We start from the raw sequence: 26,276 nt of genomic DNA on the forward strand, positions 1-26,276 counted from the left end.
CAAAATTTTCAATAAAAAACTGGAAAAACTAGGGTGTTCTACAACTTTAAACCAGTAGCGTGTTTGTGTGTAACCAAAACTTTTACAGGACTGTATGCAGTTCTGTGGAAATTAAAAGTAACTGTCAAAATGAATATAATGATATGAAGTAACAAGTAGTGCCAGTGGAAACTGTTGGCTGAAGGAAAAGGAAGAGGAGAGGGGAAAGGTAGGTTAGGAGGCAGCAGGAGAGAAGGATAGGCAGGAATGTGGAGAGAGTAGGGACTCTACTGTGACTTTGGTATTTAATGGTTTATAAGGTCTCAATGAATGTCTTGACAAGAGCCTATGAATAAAATGTATTATTGTTACTCTAAATGTAGGGAATAGAACTGGTAATGGGAGAGAGTTGGCTGATATGATGAAGAGAAGGAAGGTAGATACATTGTGTGTGCAGAAGATCAGGTGGAATGGTGATAACTACAAAAGTACAGCTGAAGTGGTGAGGGAAACTGCAGAGGTGTTTGATGGAACCTCTGGACAGAGGAAAGAGGACAAGGAAACTTGGTGATGCAAAGAGCAAGGACAGTAAATTATTCAAAGGAAGAGGTTGAAAAATAAAAAGTGTGATAGTCAGGGAGATTTAAAAACTAGACAGGAGTATTGGAGCCTAGGCATACGATAAAGAGAGAGCAAAAGCAAAGAAAAAGGTTTATAGTGAGTTGTATGTGAGGAACACAACACAGAGGAATGACGAAACGAGTGAAAAGAGTCAGCTGAAAAGATGGAAGGAGTACTTTGAGGAGGTGATGAATAAAGAAGCTCAGAGAGGAGGAAAGAAGTGAGAGAAGAGTGAAGAAGAGTACTGGTAGTGATTTTCAAGAACAAGAGTGAAGTGCAGAGCCGTAGTAATTACAGAGAGACCAAGCTTTTGGGCCATACCACGATGATTTAGGACAGAGCTGCTGGAGGTGACAATGAGCAAACAGCAGTATGGCTTCATGCCGAGAAAGAGCACTACAGATGCAATGTGAGTGTTGATGGAGAAGTCAGACAGGAGAAGGTCAGAAGGAGCTTCAGAGTGTCTTTGTTGTTCAGAGAAAGCAGATGATGGGGTACCAAAAGCGGAACTGTGGTACTGCGTGAGGAAATCAGGAGTAGTAGACAAGTATGTGAGGGTGGTGCAGGAAATGAGGACAGTGAGATAGTGGTGAGGTGTGCAGTAGGAGTGACAGATCAAGGTGGGGCTGGGATTACATCAGGGATCTGCACTGAGCCCCTTCCTGTTTGCAGCGGTGATGGACAGGCTGACAGCTGAGCTCAGGCAGGAGTCTGTGTGAAGTATGATATTTGCAGATAACGCTGATCTGTAGTGAGAGTGGGGAGCAGGTAGAGGAGAGGAATGAAAGTGAGACGGGTGGGAAGGTGAACAAGAGCAGAGGTAGTTACGGTAGATGAGTTTATTTTCTAGCATCAACCATCCAAAGCAACAGAGAGTGCAAAAGAGAGGTGAAGAAGAGAACGCAGGCAGGATGTTCCAAGATGAGTGTCAAGGGTGATTTGTGACATAAGATAAGAGTGAAAGGAAAGTTTACAAGATGCTGTTGAGGCCTGCTGTGGTGGTTTGGAGACAGAGGCACTGAGCTGGAGGTGGCAGAGTTGAATATGTTCAGATCTTCACTGAGAGTGAGCAGGGTGGACAGGATTAGAAATGAGCGCATCAATAAGTTGGTCAACAGAGGTGCAGAAGGGTGTCATGAGAGACAAGTCCTGAATGGATAAGAAGTAAAAAAACATCTGTCCATAATTGAGCCTCTGGAAACTACCAAACAACGGCTCGAAACGCTGGCCACTAGGCTAAAGTGGTTAGATCCATTCAGCGTGTACTCTCAGGACAGACCCACCTAGGAGCAATAAATTGGCTACTAACAGCAGACACTTATCCAGATGAGCTAATAATTCAGATCATAAAGGATCCCCCACATTTTGTCTCAAACTAAAACCAAACAATAAATAGATATCCTTATGCCAACTTCTGCACTGTAATTTGTCACTGATCACAAGAATTATGGCGTTGAAATTTTACTATACTGTAAAACATCATTCACATAGTTCATATAGCTTAAACATCCTTCACTTCCATATTATTTTTTTTCCTAACATCACTGAAACCAAAAAATTATTTCATGTATGTATTTTAAGAAATAACAGACAAGGACTGTTTAAGTGTCATTTTGTTTGTACAACATGTATTTTAAATCTTTTTTGCATAAAAATGGTTGAAAACAATACTTGATGACAATAGAGCATTTCAGAATATCTAACATGGATAAAGGAAACAGTGTTAGTGTGAAATACACAAACAAAATCATAAAAAAGTATTCCTGATAGCACACTCGGTCATTAGAATACCAACTGAAATAGCTTGGTCGCTTGAGGGTTAAAAATCCTGGGTTGCTATGCCTGGTAAAGCTAATCGTCTTTCTGCTTTAAAATGAAGGCGAAGCTGCTCAAGTAACAGATGCAGATGTAACTTCAGATTTGTCCTTAGGAAAAAACAAAACATGAAAAAACAAATAATTGTTCTATCTGCAAATGTTCAAAGCTTGAAAAGCATCCCCTGCTGCATATTTTCTGTTGAGCTAATGAGCAACAACGAGAATATGTTTTAGGCAACACAGATTGAAGGTTTGCTTTAGTGACTAGCAAACAAACAGTGTGTTTGAGGAAAGAAAATCCTTCTGTCTGCTTTGAGATTCTGCATCAATTCTTTACGGTACATTTACTCTGCAGCGCCTGTTTTACTTTGGTTTTTAGTCTGTTAGCATGTTTCTGCAGCTCCCTTTATTCTGACTTTTACATGTCCTGCTAAAATCTGTGTTCAACAGCACACCCTCATCATCTTTATGCGTCCTCACTGATGGTTAAATCACATAACTGAAACTTGAAAACACATCGACACCCTATAATGTGAGGGCATTTTGTTGTGAGGAGTGGATAACAATTCTTGGTTTCTCCAGTCTCAGTTTGTTATTTATTCATGTTTTTAAGTCAATCTAAAATGTTTCAATTGTGAACTGTGCCATGTACCGTACCACTACAGGAGCACCAAAAGGTGTTTATGGGGTCCACTGTACCTCCATTTGATCATAAATGACCTGTTGGTACTTGATTAATATGACTCAGCGACAATGTAAACACTAGCTAAATGCATTAAACAACCTTCCACATCTTTTCTGGAACTAACGTTTGTATTTCTGGAAACTTTATGTTGTTGTGAACTAAAACTGACATTCTAATAAAACTGGTGAGTCAACACGAATGCTGGTTTGAATCTAGCTGAGCACTTTTTTACTCTCATCAGCCACTGCTGCTGGACAATCATCAGTTATTCCAGTATGATGATGACATTAAGATTCAGACTAAAAGCGGGTTTGTTACGTCCTTTAGGATTCTGTTTGTCACAAGCCCAACATCCTTTGTATTCAAGACTTTTCTAAATGGCAATTTTTAAAAATCTTAAGCTTAGTTTATTTGTCTGTCTTGGTTTTCCCAGTGACTGCATATTATTTACATGTATGTTTCTCCTGTTATCGAAAGTCAAGATCTGACCTCATGTATGCTGTTGAATTTAGAGTGAAAATTGGTTGACAGATGGAAACACATGCTTACCATTCCAGTGTTTTAACACTACACTCACAAGTTGCCACTCACTGCTTAAAAATACCTTCCATTGCATCAAATGCCACAATAACTCAAGCACAATATACAATACATCTGTAGGCTGCCCATTGTTTTTTTCTTCATCATCTCTAGTTACATGACACAGTAAGGCTCTCGTGGCAGATGAGGTTTAGTCCTGCAGCAGGCTGGTAGGTGGGAAAGGAGCCCTTTCTTCAAGTCTTTATTAAGGAAGAAGCAGACGATAGGGTTGACCCCCGCTTGGGCAAAACTCATCCACACAGTGGTGGAGAGGTACCGGTGTGGTATTGTGCAAGCCTTGACAAACACCCTCCAGTAGCAAGCTACTATGTAGGGAGACCAGAGCACCAGGAACAGTAATGTGATCACATAGAACATCCTGCCAAGCTGCTTCTCCGCTTTAAACTCCTCCATGCCTAAGAGTCGCCGGTTCTGGTTGTGCAAGTTTTGCCGTATTCCCAGCAGAGTGGGTGGCATCGGGCCCCTACCAAAACCCGCAATCCAGTTAGCAGCTGCTTGGCCTGTAGCTCCTGGCCCATGAAAGGTCCAATTCTGACTGATAGCTGGCACCATCTGGACTGGCTTCATCTTGCGGTGCTTGTACTCAAAGAGAAGTAACTTCATGTAGACGACATGTGTGGCTAGAATGAGTACAGCAAGCATTAGCATGAAGCCCAGCGTGTCATTAGCCTTGAAGTAGCGATGCTCAAAAATGCACTGGTCCTCCTCACGAATGAATTTATAGGTGCCCACATCAAAAACAGGCGGGAATGCCATTGCCACAGATAGCGTCCATACCATGCACACTACTGCCACACATGTCCAGAACGTCATGCGCTTCGAGTAAAACCGGTGGTGTGCAATGGCCATGTAGCGTGTTACACTGATGCAGAAGAGCATGAAGGCAGCATGGAAGCAGAAGAGCACTGCCATGAAGGCTACCACCTTGCAGCTCAGCACGCTGTAGGTCCACGCTGAGCCATTTTTTATAGACACCAGCACAAAGGGGAAGCAGATAGCTGAGCGAATGCTGTCTGCCAGGCACAGATCCAGGAGGAAATAGTAAGGTGCCTTATGCAGAGCCTGGTCCCGGAGTACAAGCAGAGAAACCACCAAGTTCCCCACCAGACTGATGCATATGATCAGCCCAAGTAGCACCAGTTTAATATACGTAGAGATAACGGAGGATGAACTGTCTGCTACCATGCCTTCTGCAGTAGCCACCACTGCTGCCATTGGCCCCACAGGCCCTTCACTGCTCTCATTTCCATTTGCCATCCCAAATGCCCCCCCACCCATACCACCTGTTTTTAGACAACAAAGTCACCACTCCACCACCACCTCCCTCGTCTGCCGATTGTTCCTCCGTACTCGTGGTTGCTTCCTTTCTGTAGTTTACACTGAACAGGAACACCTCAAGACACATTGCTCCATTTCGAGCAAAGTCCCTTCGTTGTTGTGACCTCTCCTCTTGCCTCTTAATCCTCACAGGGGCCCTGAAAACAACCAGAAGAGATCAAGAATTAGGTGTTTGACAGCTCTTCATCAGAAATGAAAAATCATTTCAGTCACTCATGTATTACTAGCACAGATTAAAAGGACAAAAGAACACGTGGCTTCTTTTTCTCTAACGCAGAAACCACATTTTTGGTGGCGACGTCAAAAACATACTTAAAACACAAACATTGGGCCATTTCATATATAATCAACCAAATTTGAGGAATAAAATCTCACCTGACCCCGTAAGAGTCAAATTTTTAAAAAATATTTTTTTAATTTAAGAATTGTAGTGAAATCCCACAAAAAGAAAGATGTTTTCCTTGCAATTATTGCTAATGCTTGCAAGTATGAGCTTAGAGGATCTGAGGAACAAAGGACGCAGTGACAGCTTTCTTTTGTCCCTTTTACTGAACTTTAGCGGCAAATATCCATTTGCTGTGACACTTGTGTTCAGTGTCATGTACCTAAAATTTAACCAAAAAATTAAACAAGGTGTGAAAAATCATTTTAAAAATGATAATAACAGTTATGAAACAAACCAGTGCTAGCTGGATTGGGACATGTAAAACTAATTGAATTAAAATAAAACTATACAGGAAATATCTTTATCAGTTTGGTCAAATTTCACAACCTTTATTTTTGACTAGGGACAACTAAACACTGTGAATAAGCTGTATTTATATTTTAACATCTACACTGAAATTCTGAAAAAGATCTACTACTAAACACTAAAGAGAAACATGATCAAATAATAAAAAGCAATAAAAAACTACTCAGAGTGTACAGGCTTATACTAACTCTGATTGTCACAGTGTCTTCATACTTCTGATACCCTGTGTGATGTTCAGCCCTTTAAAGTTTATGTTATTATCTTCTGCAATTAGGAAACTAACTATAATAATGCAAATGAAAAAGTGAAAAAGCGGAACAAAATATTGTCTAAGGATTCAGAGAATCTGGACAAATGTCTGTAATCATCAGACCCTCGGGCAGCACTGTATTAAAAACAGACATCACTCTATCGTGGACATCACTGTGCTCAGGAACACTGCCAGAAATCACAGTCAATGAGCACAGGTTGGTATCCACAAATGCAGGTTAAAGCTTCGCCATGCAAAGAAGTCACATGTGAATAGGCTACAGAAATGCTGTTGCCTTCTTTATGCAAAAGGACAGAGGCAAAGTGGAAAACTGTTCCTGGGTTCTTGCTGGAAAACATGGACCCTGGGTTAAAAAGGAGAGAGACCATCCACCTTGTCAGTGTTCATGTTTACAAGCCTGCATCTCTGATGGTTTGGTCGTGATCTAGTGACTATAGAAGAGGGGACCATCTTTGCAGCCATTCCCAAACTCTCTGTGAATGGTACTCATGGCCATTGATCAGTGGTCTTTCATCAATGGTCATGACAATTTGCACATTATTGATCAAGAAACTGACCTCACAGCCCATTGTTCGCCAGTGGTGCTACTTTCAGTCATTATGTACTCTTTGTAAGGTTGCGGAAACCTGCAGTCAGCTGAGACTGGATGAGTGATGAAAGGTTTCTCACACTGAAAATGCTACGTCCAGATGAACAGAATCAACTTTTGGGGGTTTTAAGCATAATCTTAAGGTTATGGTATAGAGGCATACATGCCAACCCTCCCAATTTTTCCGGGAGAATCCCAAATTTCAGTGCCCCTCCCGAAAATCTCCTGGAGCCACCATTCTCCCGAATTTCTCCCGATTTTCCACCCGGACAACAAAACTGAAAAACCATATCCCAGCCAATTCCAGTTTCCAACAATGGCTTCTACTACTGCAGCTACTTAGTTTTAATATTACTCTTATTACTCTTTCTGGGTTGCAAAATAAACTTTTAACATATTTTCAGGCGAGAATGTAGCTGTGTAAACTTCAAATATCTGAGCCGGGGAAATCAGCAAATTCCCAGCACATCGTTTTCAAACCCCCAAGGGTCTTTCGCTGCTCAGGTTAAACATGATATACAAGTCACTTAAATAACTTAAACATGTTATTGTTTGGCCTTTTTCAGTGTTTTATTTGTTCGTGAGTAAATGGATTTGGCTGAGATTAAAGTCATTAGATTAGATTAGATTAAATAAAACTTTATTAATCCCTCGGGAGGGTTCCTCCGGGGTTTCACACAGCTGAATAAACGTCAAACGGTAAACTGATTAAACAGAAGATGGTCGAAAATTTACGCCAGCGTCTGGTTATATTTTAGATAGCAAGGAGCAGATGGCAGAGTTTCACTCCACCGAGAGAGCTCGTGACGTAATTCTGAAGGCTAGACTGTCCAATTTCACAGTCGCTCATTTCCGGTCTACCCGGCTTTCGGAGGACCCGGCCCACTTAGACCGACACCCCTGCTGTTTCCGGCCGGACAATAATAACGGTGACATTTATTATTTCATCCGATAAATAAACATGAAATCCAACAGCCCTTTTGAATGTCTCCCTAATTCTCAGGTCTCAAGGTTGGCAAGTATGTATGGAGGGTGTCGGTCTCCTGAATCCAAACTGGGAGCTGGTTTCACAAAAGAGGAGCCTGAAAGCTGAAGGCTCTGCCTCCCATTCTAATTTTAAATATCATATTGTATCACCCCAACCCCTGCACTTATGGTTGCGGTGATACAGTACTATGAGATCTTTAAGATAAGACAGGCTTTGATTATTCAAAACCCTGTATGTGATGAAAAGGATTTTAAATTTGATTCAGGATTTGACAGGGAGTTTTAGGACTTCCTGATAATAATGAATTACAGTAGTCCAGCCTAGAAGTAGACAGGATATTTCTCTGAGACAGGATATTTCAAATTTTAGAGATGTTGCACAAATGGAAGAAAGCAGAAAATATTTGTTTAATAGGCACATTGAAGGACATTCCCTGGTAACACAAGATTCCCTAACAATGTTACTGGAGGCCAAGGTAATGCCATCCAGAATAAGCATCTTGTTAGATATCGTATTTCTAAGATTTTCAGGGCCGAGTACAATAACCTCAGTTTGATGAGAAGAAGAGTAAGAGAAGAACACTGAACAAGAATGGCATCCATAGCACGGCTGCAAGAAGAAAGCTTTGTTCTCAAAAAGAACAGTGCTACCAAGACCACACGGAAAGAAGACCAGGACACTCTTAAACACAATTTTGTGGATACGCCAAACTAAAATATCACTTTGTGGTTTAAATGATAACGCTTCAATGCAGAGAAACCAGAGCACTGCATTACAGTGGTGACTTAATTTCGGCACATTTTATTTCTGCTTCGGGATGGCTAACCGTCATTGATGACACTACATTTAAACTTGTATTAGCAAATTCAATCCCAAACCCACTTTGTAAAAACAAAACATCCCGACACTTCAAACTTTAGCTTTGTTCAGGACTATATCAAAAAGTGAAAAAGCAATGCTGCTCTTCCCTGTTTATTTGGTAGAAGAGGATTAAAGCAGTTTCAAATCGCTGGCTTCACTAGGTGGCAGGAATAACTGTTCCTTATGATTTTAACTGTAGGTACACTGGACGTTTCTAATTTAGCACTGAGATGACAGTTGAAAACAGCAATTTGACAACCATCGGAAAACACGCATTATCGAAGGAATTCTCTTGCTGACGTTTCAGGATTTATGTTGAAGTTAATTTGATAGGATTTAGAAAAATACAGAGCTAAGAGCACACTGTCAACATGAATTGAAGCCCTGCTAAGCCACAGGCTGGGAGCTGTGGTGAATTCTGTGAGAGAGGCTGTGCATCTTAAAGGAGGGGCTTTGTCAAGCTGAAAGTTGGTTGGCGGCGGAGGGCAGAGTCACTGTCAGGAACTGGGTAGCAACAGCAACCCAGTACCTCTAGCTTTACATCGGTGGGAGGAGGCGACAAAGCTCACTGGATGAGATGTACATTGTTGGTTTCTGACAGCTGCACCCAGCATCAGGCTTCCCTACATGGAGTCTACAGGTCTGTTGAGGACATGGGGGCCACCGGGTGCTACAGTCCAGCCTTAAGGAGGGTGGATGTCTCAAAACCTGAAACAGTGTTGTCTATATGCCCTCGGGAGTTTGTTCTGTGTTCTGTGAATAGCCCAAACATCAAATGATACCAAATAAATTGGCAGTCCCAGTGCTGATCAAGGTTGTATAACTGCTGGAAATCCTGTATTATTTATCATCAACATCATTTATGCTGCTCTGAGGCATGCTTCAACATTCTGATTTGTTCTACATTCAGAGGCCCTCATTTGGTGCTCACCCTGTAGAGGCTGGGGCAGACAAAGGGCAACAGTCTTAGCAAGCTGCAATTGTCTGGGCCTAGAGGAGGATGCTAGAAAGATGCCAACAAGAGCTTACTGCACTCAGATAAATATACAGGCACACAGAAGCAGGAAGTGTGACATTTTGTGTAGGCAATATTAAATGGCAGTCTCCTTACCTGCCGTGGGTTGCTTGTCCAGACGTCTGTTGCAGTCTACATGAAATACGGTGATGCACCTGGCTTCTAGCCTAAAAACAGAAGCATAGGTAACGTTGCCGGTGGACCAAATCTGTATTAAAAAAGTGTTGCACACTACCTTTAAAAATCAAAAGGTTTAAAGAAGCAAAAGCAGCTTTCCTCTTTTTTCTTGTGCATGTCATATCTCGGTGCTTTTCACACAACCTGTGCCGGTGGCCAGTAAGCGCCTAGTCCCATTCACAGCACACAGTGTGTACGCCACCATTCAAACACTTTATGATGCATATGCTGTCAACTCGTATCTCCTGTTTATATGTTAGAAATCGGAGGCAGTAATATCCTGTAAAAGCAGCCGTAAAGCCATGTTTGGTTGGGGCTGTCAGACAGCAACAGACGCCCTGTGGATCCTCGGCTTCTTGCGGTCGTCGGAAACCTTGACGATTCCTCGCTGCACTTCCGTGCGCAGTATTCCAGTCAAGTCGGAGGAAACCTCCCGTGTGTTGTTCATGAAATCCTTTAGCATGTCGAAGCAATGCAGGGCTTCTGCTTAGAAAAAAATGGTTAGCTTGCTAACGTGCTGAGGCCAGACAGCTCCAGGCTGCGCGATGACACGGAGACCAGTCCTCATTGTGTCCCGCAGCCTGTCAGTACCCAGGCATGATAAACAGGAGCATACGTGGGATAACAGCGTAGATGGAAATATCTCCGGCCGTGAACTGGCAGATGCAGTATGCAAAGGACAGCTTCTGTGGGCCCAGCTTCGGTAATGAGCACCAAAACAGGCAACTCCTCCTGGTATCGCAATGATTTTAATCCCGTTAGTTCCACGGACAGGGCCGATCTGAAGCACGGGGATGAGGGCACCCTTCCCCCCATTGGCACGCACATTGTATTTAAACTAACATCATATGAGTGCTACTTATTTCATCTGTAAAGAGTAAAAATGAATAAATGCATTTTTTCACAATTAATCTAAAGAAAACGACACAGTAAATCCTTTTGATGAAGCTTAAAATTGACATGAAATCTCATGTATTTTTGCAGATTTTTTTGTGTTAAATAAAAGGTGTGAAAGCAACGAAATTTCTTAATAATACAGTCACATGCTGTTCTAATACAATTAAACAGGTTGCAGGAAAGTATTGTTTTTTAGTCAGGATCAAGTATCTAATTCTATGTATACTTCACAAAAAAGTCTAAATAATGTTATTAAACTAGTAGTGGGGTTTATAATTAGGACAATCCACTGTTCATTTTTGATAATATCAGCTGTACCATTGGTTTCATATGCAACTTTGAATAAAAATATTTTGTATTTATTAGATGTTTACAATTTTAAAACGTATTCCCAACATAAAGTTAACTTATTTACCTTTTAAAAAACTTTCAGAAAATGTTACTGAAATTACAATATACCATAATTGCAGATCTTATCTTATTATGATTCCACATAGCAGAGTAGCACTTAATAAAATAATGGCGTCACTTCTATTAATAATGTCATAATAGTGTCATAATGGTGCCCCAATATAACATTACTACATTTAAATTTGCAATGTTTGTCCTTAAAATATTTAAAAATGAAAAATCTACTGTAAGAACAAGATTGCTCTTCCTGCAGGAAATACATTCTGACGGTTTGAGTAAGTAATTGCTGAAGTTAACTCAACAAGGGAGAAAAGATTCTAGATAAATATCAATGGTATTGAAAGAAGCTGTACATAATACTACATTTGTGAGATGGTTATGAGCAATTTTTTCTAATAGTTAAAAATTAATTGTGAAGAACTTCATGAAGTCATTGCTAGTTAAGGTTAAGGGAATGGTTGACTCAACAGAGCTCTGACTTTTTGTCGTCCTGACTGCAGTGGTAAAGACAAAACTAGGGTTGTTCTTATTTTGTTTAATTAGTGATGAATAGTAAGATGTTCCAGGTTCATGCAGGTCTTTTAATTTTTTTTTTTTTAAATCCAACAAACAATTTTTCCAGGTTAAATGATGATCTTCTAAGTTAATGAGATGCTATTTCCTCTCCAGCTTACGAGTTATCTGCTTTAAGATGTGTGTTTGAAAGTTTTAGGCAGTGACTAAGTAAAATTATTAACAGTGTAACCGACCTGTGGAGTAGTGTTCAGGTCACTGCTGTGCACTGTGTTTGCACAGGGCGTTGAAGAAGATAACAGTGGATGAATTATATCTTTAAACTTAGTTATATCCAGGGCTGGACTGGGACAAAAAAATCGGCCTGGACATTTTGACTAGAGACCGGCCCACCAGATATTATTGGAAAAGCCATAAAGCCTTTGAATGAAAACAAACGCTGTTGTGACTAGAGATGGACCGATCCGATATTACGTATTGGTATCGGTCTGATACTGACCTAAATTACTGGATCGGATATCGGCGAGAAATAAAAAATGTAATCCGATCCATATCAAAAAAAGCACCTCACAAAACTTGCGACATGGCGTAACTCGGCTCATAACCGTAGCACGTCGGAGCAGTGTGCGTCACCTGATAGAGCGGCTGTGTGTATTTGGAGCCTCGCTACCAATCCGGCATTTCATCTCCGAGGAAGTTATCCCAGAGAGAAGTAAAGCAAGTGTGTAAGTTCATCTCTGAATGTTTGTAAAGTGTTCCCATGTTAAGCTTAACAACCGATATATGGAGCGACTGCCTCTCTCTCTCCCTCTCCTGCTGCTACTACAATCATGAAACTGATTAATGATCAGCTGATCGGCTTTTCTGTCGCGAGTCCGTCTCTCTTCTTTGTTTTTGGCCCACTTTGCACAAGAAAGAGGAAACCAGCGGCTGAACAACAGCAGCACGTTTAACCTTGATAAGCTGTTGTTAGAATTTATTTAATATTACTTCGTACACCAGGATCCTTTTCTACGTAGCTGACGGCTGGTAACTGTGCAGGGGCGGATCTAGCAAAGTTTAGCCAGGGGGGCCGATAGGGCATGAACAGGGAAAAGGGGGCACAAAGACATACTTTTCTTTCTTATTCTCATTTAAAATGTCTAGCTTTTAATAAATATTTATCTGAATCTTACACCCAAAGTTTTAATCTGATGTAAAATGTATAGAAGTCCATTACTGTATATACTAACTGTTAAGTCTAATATACCCTAGTAAGCTATACTACTTTTTCCTTTGGGAAAGTACCATCTGTGCAGTCTGCAATTCTGTTGAAGAAAGATGTTGAATTTATTTAATTATTCTTGAAAAATAATTTATTTCTGTGCATTTTGTTTCACCCTGCATCAAATTAAAGTTGATTACATCAATTAAGCATCATGAGGTGGAGGGTGGGGGGTGGTTCCCTATTTTTTTTTTTTGCTGGGAGTTTGCAACCCTATTAGTTAGGTTGCTTAATATTTCTGCTAAGTACTCTTTAAAATACCAGAATAGGGAGGATGGAGTAGGTTTAAGTTTATTAGATTGATCAGTATTGCTGAACTATGAAATATTTTGGGCGCAGTGTATTTTTTACATACAGGCATAACAGAATAGCTTTAGTGTTGTTGTTTATTTAAACTTGAGTATGAACTTATACAAAATGCAGCAAGATATTAAAAAAACAGTTTTATTTAATTAAAAATATTAAAAAACACACAATATCGGATTCATATCAGTATCGGCAGATATCCAAATTTATGATATCGGTATCGGTATCGGACATAAAAAAGTGGTATCATGCCATCTCTAGTTGTGACAGTGATGCACGCTGTCTTGTTGGTATATGTATGATTTCTATACATTTTACATCAGATAAAAACTTTGGTTGTAAGATTCAGATAATTATTTAATAAAAGCTAGATATTTTAAATGAGAATAAGAAAGAAAAGTATTTCTTTGTGCCCCCCTTTCCCTGTTAATGCCCTACCTGGCCCCCTGGCAAAACTTTGCTAGACCCGCCCCTGCACAGTTACCAGCTGTCAGCTACTTAGAAAAGGATCCTGGTGTTATTTGTCTCTCAGAAACAGCTCATAACTTCCCTTCAACTCATTCATGTCACCTAAAAGGTAAACCTGTTTCTCCATCACCTGTTCAGCTCTGATGATTCAGTAAGGACATCTCCTGGTTTCATCTTCATGTTTCCCTCTCACCACATATCCAAACCGACATCATGACCAGCAGCTTTACAGCTGTGGCTCCAACAAACATCAGCTGATACTAGAAATTAATATTAAATAAATTCTAACAACAGCTGATCAAGCTTAAACGTGCTGCTGTTGTTTAACGCGACATCCGCTGGTTTCCTCTTTCTGGCGCAAAGTGGGCGATAAACAAACAAGAGAGAAAAGCCGATCAGCTGATCATTGATCAGTTTCATGATTGAAGTAGCAACAGGAGAGGGAGGGGGGAGAATGAGAGGAGAAGAGGAAGCTGACAGCGCAAAGAAGCTGAATAACTCCAGCTTTGTGTCTTTTTCCATTCTAGCTGAAGTTTGGGACAAACTGCGTTCCCTTTTAGCTCAATACGAAACGCGTAATATTTTCTCTGAATGCGGGACGATTCCGTTTTTTATGGGATGGTTGGCAACTCTAATAATTAACCTTATGAATAAAATAAAGTTCACTATCAGTAACATCATAGCACCCACCCAGCTGTATAGAAACTCCGTCATGCTAGCTAGTACGCAGTACGAGTTATTGTAACTGACTGTAAAAAGTCAGCACAATGAAAATAGTTACAACTGAACTTGATTTATATCTGACCCAAATAGACTGCAGGTCATAACTTCTTACCTGAAGTTCAGGTAAGAACTTCAGGTAAGGACTTCAGGTAAGGACTGGACCGGCCCGATGGCCAGTCCAGCTATGGTTATATCCCTTATGGAAAGAAATCTACTGTGATGATATCTATTCCCCACTGCTGTGTAATTCATTATTGTAAAGTGAAATGTTTCTAAGACATGATCAGACAAAAAAGGTTTTCAGGAAATACTGTTAAATATTCTGTTTGTATTCAGTATGTCAGAACAAGAGTGTTAATAAAGTGGTGGGTGGATTCTTTTACATTTTGAAGGAACTGTGTCTTAATTCCACTTATTTTACATACAAGTTATTAGACAGAAACATGGGTGTGCCATGGGTTCCCCAATATCAACCATTGTGGCCGACTTATAAGTGGAAGAAGTGGAAAAGAGGGCTTTGTTATCCTACCCTGGAATACCACCAAGTCATTGGTTCAGGTATGTTAATGACACCTGGGTGAAAATCAAATCGGGGGTTCCCCGACACAGTTCACTGTTCATTCATTGGGCTGGTTTCAGTTGTTGTGCAATGTACTGTTTATTGTCCAGAACCAGAAAATTAGAGGTCATCCACGTCTTTATTTCTGTAAAACATTCCTGCAGTTTAACTAATTGGTGTGTGTTATCTGGCTTCATGGATAGATAGAGTTGCGTGTCATCTGCATAGCAGTGAAAATGTATGCTATGCCTTCTAATGATGCTGCCTAGGGGAAGCATGTATAATTGGTCTAATAGTTAAAATTTATTTGTGAAGAACTTCATGAAGCCATTACTCGTTAACGTTAAAGGGATGGTTGGCTCAGCAGAGCTCTGACTGTTTGTCAGCCTGGCTACAGTTCTGAAGAGAAACCTAGGGTTGTTCTTATTTTCTTTAATCAGTGAAGCAACAAACTATTTCTCCAGGCTAAATGATGATCTTCTAATTTTGTGATAAGCCATTTCCTCTCCAGCTTACGAGTTATCTGCTTTAAGGTCCACGTTTGAGAATTATACCATGGAGTCAAGTACTTCTGATTTGAGGCTTTATTTTTCAGAGGAGCTACAGCATCCAGTGTCATACGTAGTGAGGAGATAAAATTATTAACAAAATAATCAACCTCTGTTGGAGTAGCATTCAGGTAGCTGCTCTGCTCTGTGTTGGTACAGGGCATTGAAGATGGTAACAGTGGGAGAATCTTATTCTTAAACTTAGTTACAGCACTTTCAGAAAGGTATCTACTGTGATGAAGTCTACTCCCCACAGCTGTATAATTCATTATTGTAAATGTCAATTTATGAGGAAGCCACTGAATGCATTGGAGAAGCAATGGAGAGAGATAAAACAGGAGAGATCAACTGGATCTCTGCTGTCATATGAAATGCTGCCAGAAGGGGGCAGTATTTCAAGCCAATACAGCCTCTAGCGGTGGAAGATCTCTGATCTGCACAAACACAGACTTTGCTATAAACAGAGTTTTGGCTCGGAATAGAACACATAACCATTTGAAGCAGAAACATAAGCTGACAGAGAAAGAGGCAGTCAGACAGTTTCTTGGAGAGTGGCCCTGTTTGCAGATTCATGGAGACTGAATTCTTAGGAGAGAGAGTGTGAGGAGGAAACAGCTGGTTGTCACCTGGACAAGTGTAAAAGAGGCAAAGACTACATGGTGGTAGTTGTTGACCATTTTATAAAATATTCACAGGCATATGCAACAAAAGACAAGTCAAGGAAAATTGCAGCCAGAAAACTCTTTGATGACTGTATTATGCATTTTGATTTCCCCTTCAAGATACATCCCGATCAAGGAAAAGAGTTTGAAAATGCTCTGTTTCACAAATGCTGTGGCATTTGTCAGTCACTAAATTCCCCATATCACCCTCAAGCTAATCCTGCAAAGCGCTTCATTCAATAGGACGCTGCTGGGTATGTTGCCCACATTCGAAGAATCAAAGTTAAGATGGAAGGAGCACCTAAATAAAGTGGTTCATGCCAATAACTCAACTGTGCATAAAGCAATAGGATTTTCGCTGTCTTCTTTTTGGATGTGAGCTACTTTACCAGTCGACCAGATTTTTCCAAAGGAAGGAGAGGACAGGAGCCAGTCACAAACTACCTATGCAAAGAAGTGGGAAAAAAGTTATGCAGGAAGCATATGCCATTGCAGTGCAGAACATGAAGAAAAGTGCAAGAACAGGCGTTCCTACCCTTGAGCTAGGTGACCATGTCCAAGTGAGAAATCTCACACTGGTCACAGTGAGTGATGGGTGACTGGCTGCTCCAGCCAATGATGCGATTCACATTCATATATATGCAGCTATGACAGGCAGGCTATGACAGCGTCCTTATGTGCCAACACCGGTGTGGCTGATGTGGAGTGAAGACATCAAAATCAAATCAAATCACTTTTATTGTCACATCACATGTGCAGGTACACTGGTACAGTACATGTGAGTGAAATTCTTGTGTGCGAGCTTCACAAGCAACAGAGTTGTGCAAAATACAATAACGTAAAACAAGCAAAATATAAAAATGGCTAATCTAAAAAGTAATAAATATATGTACAATATGTAAAGGTATATACATTACTGAATGTGTATCCTAAATATGTTTTTCTACGTGTGTGTGTTTGAGTGTGTATATAGTATGTATATACATGTTTTACAAATGAAATAAAGTAAACAATAAAATAAGATATATAAAATATACAGAGGTTGGTATGTGCAAAACAGTGGTATTTATATACAGTATGGACCATGCTAATGACAACTTGTACAACCACTGGAGCTGTGAAAAGGACAGATGGAAAAATTAAGGTGAAGTTTAAGTTGTCAGTGAGATTTGTGCTCATAGTGTCATTTATTTAAAATTTTCATTTGTGGATATTGATCATTAAATACTCTCACTAGTTTATGAGTAGTAGAAATGCAAATAATCGTGTTATTATCAGAAATGGGAATAACAGCCATTAATTTTTTCAGTAACTAGTAATCTGAATAATTACTGTTTGTGTTGTTACAACGCTGTTACTAACAAGAAAATGCAGTGTGGACTCGTTACCATTTTTTAACACACAGACGGTTGAAGCTGCACAAGTGCTGCTGATTAGCTGAGGTAGAATAAAGTAGTCATGGTAAACCAATGGCATGACCAATTTAAGATGACAAAGCAACAAGATGTTATGTCAACCTAGGACAACCCCGATTCTCCATTTTTGTTTTAAAAGTGTGGACTTCAAACTATATTCCAGTTTTTAAATTGTGTTGATAGACCATTTAAAACCAGAGTTATGATAAAAAATCTACGCAATGTTTTTTCCTGACTACTATCATTGTTTATATTTACTGCGCGAAGAAACAGTAAAAACTGCGTTTTCTAAGGGAAGCGCTGAAAAGCACTCTCTGCTTGTAAACAAACCCCCCCCCACACACACACACACACTACCATGTCAACAAATAAAAAATGATACGGCAACACAGAATTTGGTTGTTTAGGAAGAAGGGGAAGTTTTAGGAGTGACGGCGGCGAGAGAGCGAAAGAGAGAGAGAGAGTTTTGAGATGTGAGAGATTTATGACGTTTAGAGTGTTTGGAGTCTAAAGTTAGTGTGTTGTATTGTGTAGTTAGTGTGTAGTGTCAGAACAATGAGGCGACTGCTGAATGTCACAGTTGCTGCCAAAAAGCCACCAAAGGCGGGTTACAAAGTAAACTCTGTCTCCAGGTGGAAAACATGAGGAGTGATACATCTCCTGTTATCAGGCCTGCAGGTATCAGGCTTGTGATGTGCTCCCTTATCTTATAGTAGTGGTCCCCAACCTTTTTTGTGCCACGGACCGATTTATGTCTGACAGTATTTTCACGGATCGGCCTTTAAGGTGTCGCGGATGAATACAACAAAATAAAACCAGTACTGGTACCAAAAAAAAAAGAAGAAAACACACGGGAAAAGACCGAGAGACACCAAGTTAATGATTAAAATGATAAAAAACAAAAGAATAATGCTAAAAACAATAAAAACCCTGAATTTCACACCCGAGCCTCAACTCTTGTGGCCCGGTACCAAACAACTCCGTACCAGTCTGTGGGGTCTGCTGTCTTATAGCGGACAGAAATTATTTTTTGGAGTGGCACAAATAATTTGTGTGGCATCTTATTTCTTGCAGAACACCTGATTGTAAATAGTTTTAAATGGTTATTTTTAAAAAAGAAAAAGCCTTGGCTGCATTTTTAGATAAATAGCTGCATATACCTTTGTTGTTTACAAAACTCAGTTTCTTTTTTGAAGAAATAACTAATAGCTATAATTAATTATTTTTTCAAAGTAACATTGGTCACCCCCTCTATTTTGCAGACAAAGAGTTGCAGGACTCTCTCCCAGACCACAGTCAGGAGCTCGGTGCACAGCAGGAGCTTCACACAGACCCTCATAATACAAGTCAGAGCTTTATAAAAAAATGTTAATGTTTTATTTTAATGTTTTCTTAATGTTAATGTTTTCAAAATTGGAGTTCAAGTTATTTTTAATTCCAATAGTGTTAACATACTACACAAGTCATGAACAAGATTTTTTTTTTAATTTTCATTGTAAGTGGACTGAAGCACTTAATTAAAAGTATTCTAACATAAATGTAAATGCTGTCATTGGATTCTTTTAATAAACCATCCAACTTGGATAAATTCGATGCTGGTGTGACCACAGTGCACACGTCTGCTGTTGCTCACAGTTGTCCAAGGGACCGCTCAGGGAGTTTATGTGTTTGCTCAGACACATGAAAAATTATTCAGTTCAATTCAATTTATATAGCGCCAAATCACAACAACAGTCGCCTAAAGGCGCTTTATATTGTAAGGTAGACCCTACAATAATACATACAGAGAAAAACCCCAACAATCAAATGACCCCCTATGAGCAAGCACTTTGGCGACAGTGCGAAGGAAAAACTCCCTTTTAACAGGAAGAAACCTCCGACAGAACCAGACTCAGGGAGGGGCGGGGCCATCTGCTGCGACCGGTTGGGGTGAGAGAAGGATGACAGGATGAGAGACGAAGAGAGACAGAGATTAATAACAAGTGTGATTCAGCAGAGAGGTGTATTAACACATGTTGAGTGAGAAAGGTGACTGAAAAGGAAATACTCAGTGCATCATGGGAATCCCCCAGCAGCCTACGTCTATTGCAGCATAACTAAGGGAGGATTCAGGGTCACCTGGTCCAGCCCTAATTATATGCTTTAGCAAAAAGGAAAGTTTGAAGTCTAATCTTGAAAGTAGAGATAGTGTCTGTCTCCTGAATCCAAACTGGAAGCTGGTTCCACAGAAGAGGGGCCTGAAAACTGAAGGCTCTGCCTCCCATTCTACTTTTAAATACTCTAGGAACAACAAGTAAGCCTGCAGTGTGAGAGCGAAGTGCTCTAATAGGGTGATATGGTACTACAAGGTCATTAAGATAAGATGGGGCCTGATTATTTAAGACCTTGTATGTGAGGAGCAGGATTTTGAATTCTGGATTTAACAGGAAGCCAATGAAGGGAAGCCAAAACAGGAGAAATCTGCTCTCTCTTTCTAGTCCCTGTCAGGACTCTTGCTGCAGCATTTTGGATCAGCTGAAGGCTTTTCAGCGAGTTTTTAGGACATCCTGATAATAATGAATTACAGTAGTCCAGCCTGGAAGTAATAAATGCATGAACTAGTTTTTCAGCGTCACTCTGAGACAGGATATTTCTAACTTTAGAGATGTTGCACAAATGGAAGAAAGCAGTCTTACATATTTGTTTAATATGTGCGTTGAAGGACATGTCCTGGTCAAAAATGACTCCAAGGTTCCTCACAGTGTTACTGGAGGCCAAGGTAATGCCATCCAGAGTAAGAATCTGGTTAGATACCATATTTCTAAGATTTTCAGGGCCGAGTACAATAACCTCAGTTTGATCTGAATTAAGAAGCAGAAAGTTAGCGGCCATCCAGGTCTTTATGTCTTTAAGACATTCCTGCAGTTTAACTAATTGGTGTGTGTTACCTGGCTTGATGGACAGATAGAGCTGCGTGTCATCTGCATAGCAGTGTAAATGTATGCTATGTCTTCTAATGATGCTGCCTAGGGGAAGCATGTGTAATGTAAACAGAATTGGTCCTAGCACTGAACCCTGAGGAACACCATAATTGACCTTAGTGTGTGAAGAGGACTCTCCATTTACATGCACAAATTGGAGTCTATTAGATAGATATGATACAAACCACTGCAGTGCAGTACCTGTAATACCTACAGCATGTTCTAATCGCTCTAATAGGATATTATGGTCGACAGTATCGAACGCTGCACTGAGGTCTAGCAGGACAAGCACAGAGATGAGTCCACTGTCAGAGGCCATAAGAAGATCATTTGTAACCTTCACTAAAGCTGTTTCTGTGCTGTGATGAGCTCTGAAACCTGATTGAAACTCTTCAAATAAGCCATTCCTCTGCAGGTGATCTGTTAGCTGTTTGACAACTACTCTTTCAAGGATGTTTGATATGAAAGGAAGGTTGGATATTGGCCTATAATTAGCTAAGACAGCTGGGTCTAGAGATGCTTTTTGAGTAAAGGTTTAACTACAGCCACCTTGAAGGCCTGTGGTACATAGCTGATTATTAGAGATAGGTTGATCATATTTAAGATTGAAGAATTAATTAATGGCAGGACTTCTTTGAGCAGTGTTGTAGGAATGGGGTCTAAAAGACACGTTGATGGTTTGGAGGAAGTAATTATTGAAGTTAACTCAGAAAGATCAATTGGAGAAAAAGAGTCTAACTTAACATCAATGGTACTAAAAGTAGCTGTAGATAATGTTACATCTGTGGGATGATTTTTAGTAATTTTTTCTCTAATGGTTAAAATTTTATTTGTGAAGAAGTTCATGAAGTCATTACTAGTTAACGTTAAAGGGATGGTTGGCTCAGTAGAGCTCTGAGTGTTTGTCAGCCTGGCTACAGTGCTGAAGAGAAACCTGGGGTTGTTCTTATTTTCTTCAATCAGTGATGAATAGTAAGATGTTCTGGCTTTGCGGAGGGCTTTCTTATAAAGCAGCAAACTATTTCTCCAGGCTAAATGATGATCTTCTAAATTTGTGACACGCCATTTCCTCTCCAGCTTACGAGTTATCTGCTTTAGGCTACGTGTTTGAGAATTATACCACGGAGTCAGGGACTTCGGATTTGAGGCCTTAGTTTTCACAGGAGCTACAGTATCCAGAGTCGTACGTAGTGAGGAGGTAAAATTATTAACAAGATAATCGACCTCTGTTGGAGTAGCGTTCAGGTAGCTGCTCTGCTCTGTGTTGGTACAGGGCATTGAAGATGATAACAGTGGGTGGATTATATTCTTAAACTTAGTTACAGCACTTTCAGAAAGACATCTACTGTGATAAAGTCTACTCCCCACTGCTGTGTAATCAATTATTGTAAATGTAAATGTTATCAGGAAATGATCAGACAGCAGAGGGTTTTCAGGAAACACTGTTAAATGTTCAGTTTCTATGCCATATGTTAAAACAAGATCTAGAGTGTGATTAAAGTGGTGGGTGGGTTCTTTTACATTTTGAGAGAAGCCAATTGAGTCTAATAACAGATTAAATGCAATGTTGAGGCTGTCATTTTTAGCATCTACATGGATGTTAAAATCACCCACAATAATTATTTTATCTGAGCTGAGCACTAAATCAGATAAAAAGTCTGAGAAATCAGAGAGAAACTGTGTGTAAGGCCCAGGTGGACGATAGATGATAACAAGTAAGACTGGTTTCTGAGTTTTACAGCTGGGGTGGACGAGGCTAAGCATCAGGCTTTCAAATGAATTAAAAGTCTGTCTGGGTCTTTGGTTGATTAATAGGCTGGTGTGAAAAATTGCTGCCACACCGCCCCCTCGGCCTGTGCTTCGAGGTTTCTGGTAGTTAGAATGACTCGGGGGTGTTGATTCATTTAAACTAACATAATCATCCTGCTGCAACCAGGTTTCTGTAAGGCAGAGTAAATCGATTTGTTGATCAATTATTAAGTCATGTACTAACAGAGACTTGGAGGAGAGAGACCTAATATTTAATAATCCACATTTCACTGTTTTACTCTTTGGTTCAGATGTGGATACTGTATTGTTCTTTCTTTGTGATTTTTTTTTAATATTTAAGTCATTTTTTGCTGTTTTTTAGGGTTATTTTTTTGTCTGTTTGGGAGCTGACACAGTCTCTACAGAGATGAGGTTTTGGGGGGATAACAGGAGGAGAGAAGCTGCAGAGAGACGTGTAAGACTGTAACTCTGCTTCCTGGTCCCAACTCTGGATAGTCATATTTTGGGGTGTTTAATAAATTTGGCCAGATTTCTAGAAATGAGAGCAAGTTAACTGTGCTAAGATACAGATGGACAAACTGGTGGCTAACGGCTAATGGCTAACCACTTGGACATAGTAGTGGTAGACAAGCAGAGGAGGACGGTCATAGTGGTAGATGCAAGTATACCAAATGAAAGCAGCATCAGGAAGAAAGAAAACTCAAGATTATCTGGAGGGTGAAGGTAACAGTGGTCCCAGCGGTAATCTGTGCACTCGGTGCAGTGACCCCCAAGCTAGGCGAGTGGCACCAGCAGATCTCAGGAACAACGTGGGACCCTCAAGCTCCCAGGCCTTGTCAACGCGTTAACGAGCTAACTGCTTGTTAAATATATATATATATATATATAATTTATTATATATATATATATATATATATATATATATATATATATATATATATATATATATATATATATATATATATAATTTATTTATATATATATATATATATATAATTTATTTATATATATAGCTGTGAAAGTAAATCTGACAGCTTGTTACTATCATACATATCTGAAAAAACTGAAAAACAATTTGATTGAAAACACTAATGCAATGCTTAACAGCAATTAGGAAAGTGAGAGAGCGAGACTTCTGACTGAGAAAAGTTCAGAGTGCTGTTGTGATATAATAGTGTGTATAAAAACAATGAGAAAGGCTGAGTTGCTGAAATGCGTTACTGATTTGAGAACTGCACTGCAAGAATGAGAAAGATGTTTCTTATGTGAGAACTGGACCAAAGCGACCCAGAGAAACTGTAAATACATGACATAGTGCCACCTTTAGTGGTTTTTAACTGTTTTGGGGCTACAGAAATTTTACAGTCAAAATGACAAAACAAATCCATCAGGCCTGTATAAATTTTGGTCAGAATTGTTATTTGGTTTATTTGGTTTCAGTTTAATTGTTGGTGAGCTAGGTACACATACCTCTATGAAGGTTCTCAGTAGGGATGGGTATTGATAAGATTTTCACGATTCCGATTCCATTTTTGATTCTGTTTAACGATTCGATTCTTTATCGATTCTTTTTAAAAAAGGAGAACACTAAGGTCGATTAGCTTAGAACTTTGTTTTATATCTTCTCTTTGAACAAGATAGAAATTTAGGAGTAACATGGCCTTACAAACCCAACAGTGAGATCTTAAGAGATCCACAGCCTACGGCTCTTCAATGGGGTGTCACAGGGTCCCCGGGAAAAAAAAATTGTAAATGTAAAATAATAAAATAAATATTCTTCTGTTGCAATAACAAAGTATAACATAAATTATTCTGTAGCAATTACACAAGAATATCCAGTAATGTCCCTGCCTACAATTAAACACATTCACTTACTGAAAATTGGGGGCATCTGCTGTGACAAATGGGTGCAAGCCTTTGACCACAAACTTAGTCACTGCTCGGTGACATTTTGGCCTGAAAGGAGACGCTACCGGTAGACTGCAGCGAGAACTGCCAGCATCTGAGCCAGCCAGACTCTGTCTCTCTCATCATGGTCACCTAAATGCACAGTAATGGCAGGTTTTGTAATAAGGCAGATCGCGCTAACATAATATGCACTGTTAGTTGATTATTTACCTGCCGCATTAACGGGAGAGGACGTGCAAACGTTACCGCTGCTGCTGGGTTGAGATTCACGAGTCCGGAGTGGAATTAAAAACACGACATTCATTTAAGGTCATCGCGTGTTTTGTGAGCAAATGCTTTTGCATATTCGTAGTGTTTCCTCCCTTAAATGAAATATCTACTTTGCAAGTATTGCAAGTTGCCCTGTTGTCATCCGTTCTCGTAAAGTATAACCAAACTTTTGAGCGTTTGAGCCGCCATGTTTCCTGCCAGGTAAATGACGCTCCGCAACGTGGTGGCGTCATTCGGGGCGACTGGAATCGATAAGGGAATCGTTTGCAAAAATGCCAAACAATTCCAAGGAATTGAAACAGTGGGAACCGGTTCTCAACAAGAACCGGTTTTCGATACCCATCCCTAGTTCTCAGTCATCCATTGTAGTCTAAGGAGCTTGGTAAGGAAAGCGTCTGGACTTCTTTAAGTTGCTTGAAGATGTTTCACCTCTCATCCGAGAAGCTTCTTCAGTTCTAGGGTCAAATGGTGGAGAGTCCCAGATTTAAGCCCTATAAGAGTGTCACCCCAAGAGGGACATGGACCCCCTAATAATCTTCTACCTAACCACATGAGCCAAGGTGTGAAATTTTAAGTACATTTTCAAAATGGTATTGTCTTTAAATAATAATAATTAAACTTTTAACATGAATTGTAATTTTTCTTCTTATTAAAATAAGGCAGGAACATAAAAGGTTATTTGACCAGCTTCAAATTTAAACTCTGAGTAACCTTTGCCAACATTATTTTGTACATTAGGCTAAAACTGTGTGATCATCAAACATTTTAGTGCAAAAAAAATAACAAACCCATTGGACTCACGATACCTCCATGCTCCATTCAGCCAGTTACTGACAAACTAGCCTGTTCATATTTTCAGAGCTCAAGGCAGCTCTCTTTTTTGTTACTATGTGACCTGCAAGTGAGAACAGTCTCTCACATGGGAAGGAAGCAGCAGGACTAATCAAATACTTGCAGGCCAGGACAAACAGCTATGGGTGGGTCCCTGCTCGACTGCAGCGGGCAGTCTGTCTCACTGATGGTGGATTCTGCTCTGTACAAACTCAGGGCCCTGTTACAGAGGGCTTCCTTATCTGAGGTTATGTCCACATTGAAACGGCTGAAAACGCTTACGCTCCAGTCCTGCGCATGCACAGAAGCGAGTGAGAATTAAAGAATTTGAAGAAAAGCTATCTGGAGCATGTACAAACTGATGTTCATCTTTTTTAGGGCTGTCAAAATTGAGAGCAATCAAAACAACTGCTGTATAATGCCCTCTGCTATCTTTGTTTAATTGGTCACATGACTGCATCACATGACTAAAATGCGTCATTGTTTTAGAAAGTCTGCGTTTTTGAGTGTCCACACTGCGACGGGACAGCTCCATTTTGAAACGAAAACGCATTAGTGTGGACGTAGCCTGAATCTGTAGCAGCCTAACCTTAACATAATCCTAACACCTTTTGTTGGTATTTTAACTGCTAGTGCTAACAGCTCCCACAGTTTCTGTGCTCACCGCAACATATTTTGCATTTAGATGGTACCGTAAGGTGCTTCTCTAACTCTGCTAACTCTGTTTTGCAGTTTGCACAAAACCATGCCTTTATCCAGGCTTCCGTCGGGTAGTCTTTTGAACTGAGATTCCGATTAGACCTAGCAACACGCTTTCTTCTGATTCTTCCATTTTTGTAGCTGTGTAATTGGTATACCAGGAAATCGTGCATTGACAAAAGTTCCCCTTTGCTTGGAATGCAAAGTGCGGTTAAATGCGTTAATTTTTTTTTAATGCGTTATTTTTTTCACCCCTAGTAATTTCATAGCTGAGCTTTTGTTGCTGAAGTGTTCAGGACTGGTCAACAATAGAAAGAGTATGAAAAGCCCTTAAAGCCTAATAATGTGCCCATAAAATGTGCCTGGCACTATTCTGACTA

The 26,276-nt window shown here is 40.0% G+C and overlaps 1 protein-coding gene across 1 annotated transcript; it reads right to left on the reverse strand.

Moving 5' to 3' along the window:
• Positions 1 to 2,180: 2,180 nt before the first annotated feature.
• gpr173 (G protein-coupled receptor 173) lies at positions 2,181 to 10,447 on the reverse strand. The gene is made up of 4 exons (XM_063463469.1): positions 9,791 to 10,447; positions 9,612 to 9,681; positions 5,017 to 5,177; positions 2,181 to 4,985 (listed from the first exon to the last, which is right to left on the reverse strand). The coding sequence occupies exons 1-4, from the start codon at positions 9,807 to 9,809 to the stop codon at positions 3,796 to 3,798; spliced, it is 1,440 nt and encodes a 479-aa protein (XP_063319539.1). The 5' UTR covers positions 9,810 to 10,447; the 3' UTR covers positions 2,181 to 3,795.
• Positions 10,448 to 26,276: the final 15,829 nt, after the last annotated feature.

This window comes from Pelmatolapia mariae, linkage group LG20, assembly GCF_036321145.2.
Source record: "Pelmatolapia mariae isolate MD_Pm_ZW linkage group LG20, Pm_UMD_F_2, whole genome shotgun sequence".
Taxonomy (NCBI): Eukaryota; Metazoa; Chordata; class Actinopteri; order Cichliformes; family Cichlidae; genus Pelmatolapia; species Pelmatolapia mariae.

Bases quoted from the DNA above. Each gene is read 5' to 3' on its own strand.
- gpr173 (XM_063463469.1), bottom strand. The intron at 5,178-9,611 runs GTAAGGAGACTG...GGTTGTTTTCAG, and splicing joins GGACAAGCAACCCACGGCAG to GGCCCCTGTGAGGATTAAGA. The intron at 4,986-5,016 runs GTGGAGTGGTGA...GTCTAAAAACAG, and splicing joins GGCAGACGAGGGAGGTGGTG to GTGGTATGGGTGGGGGGGCA.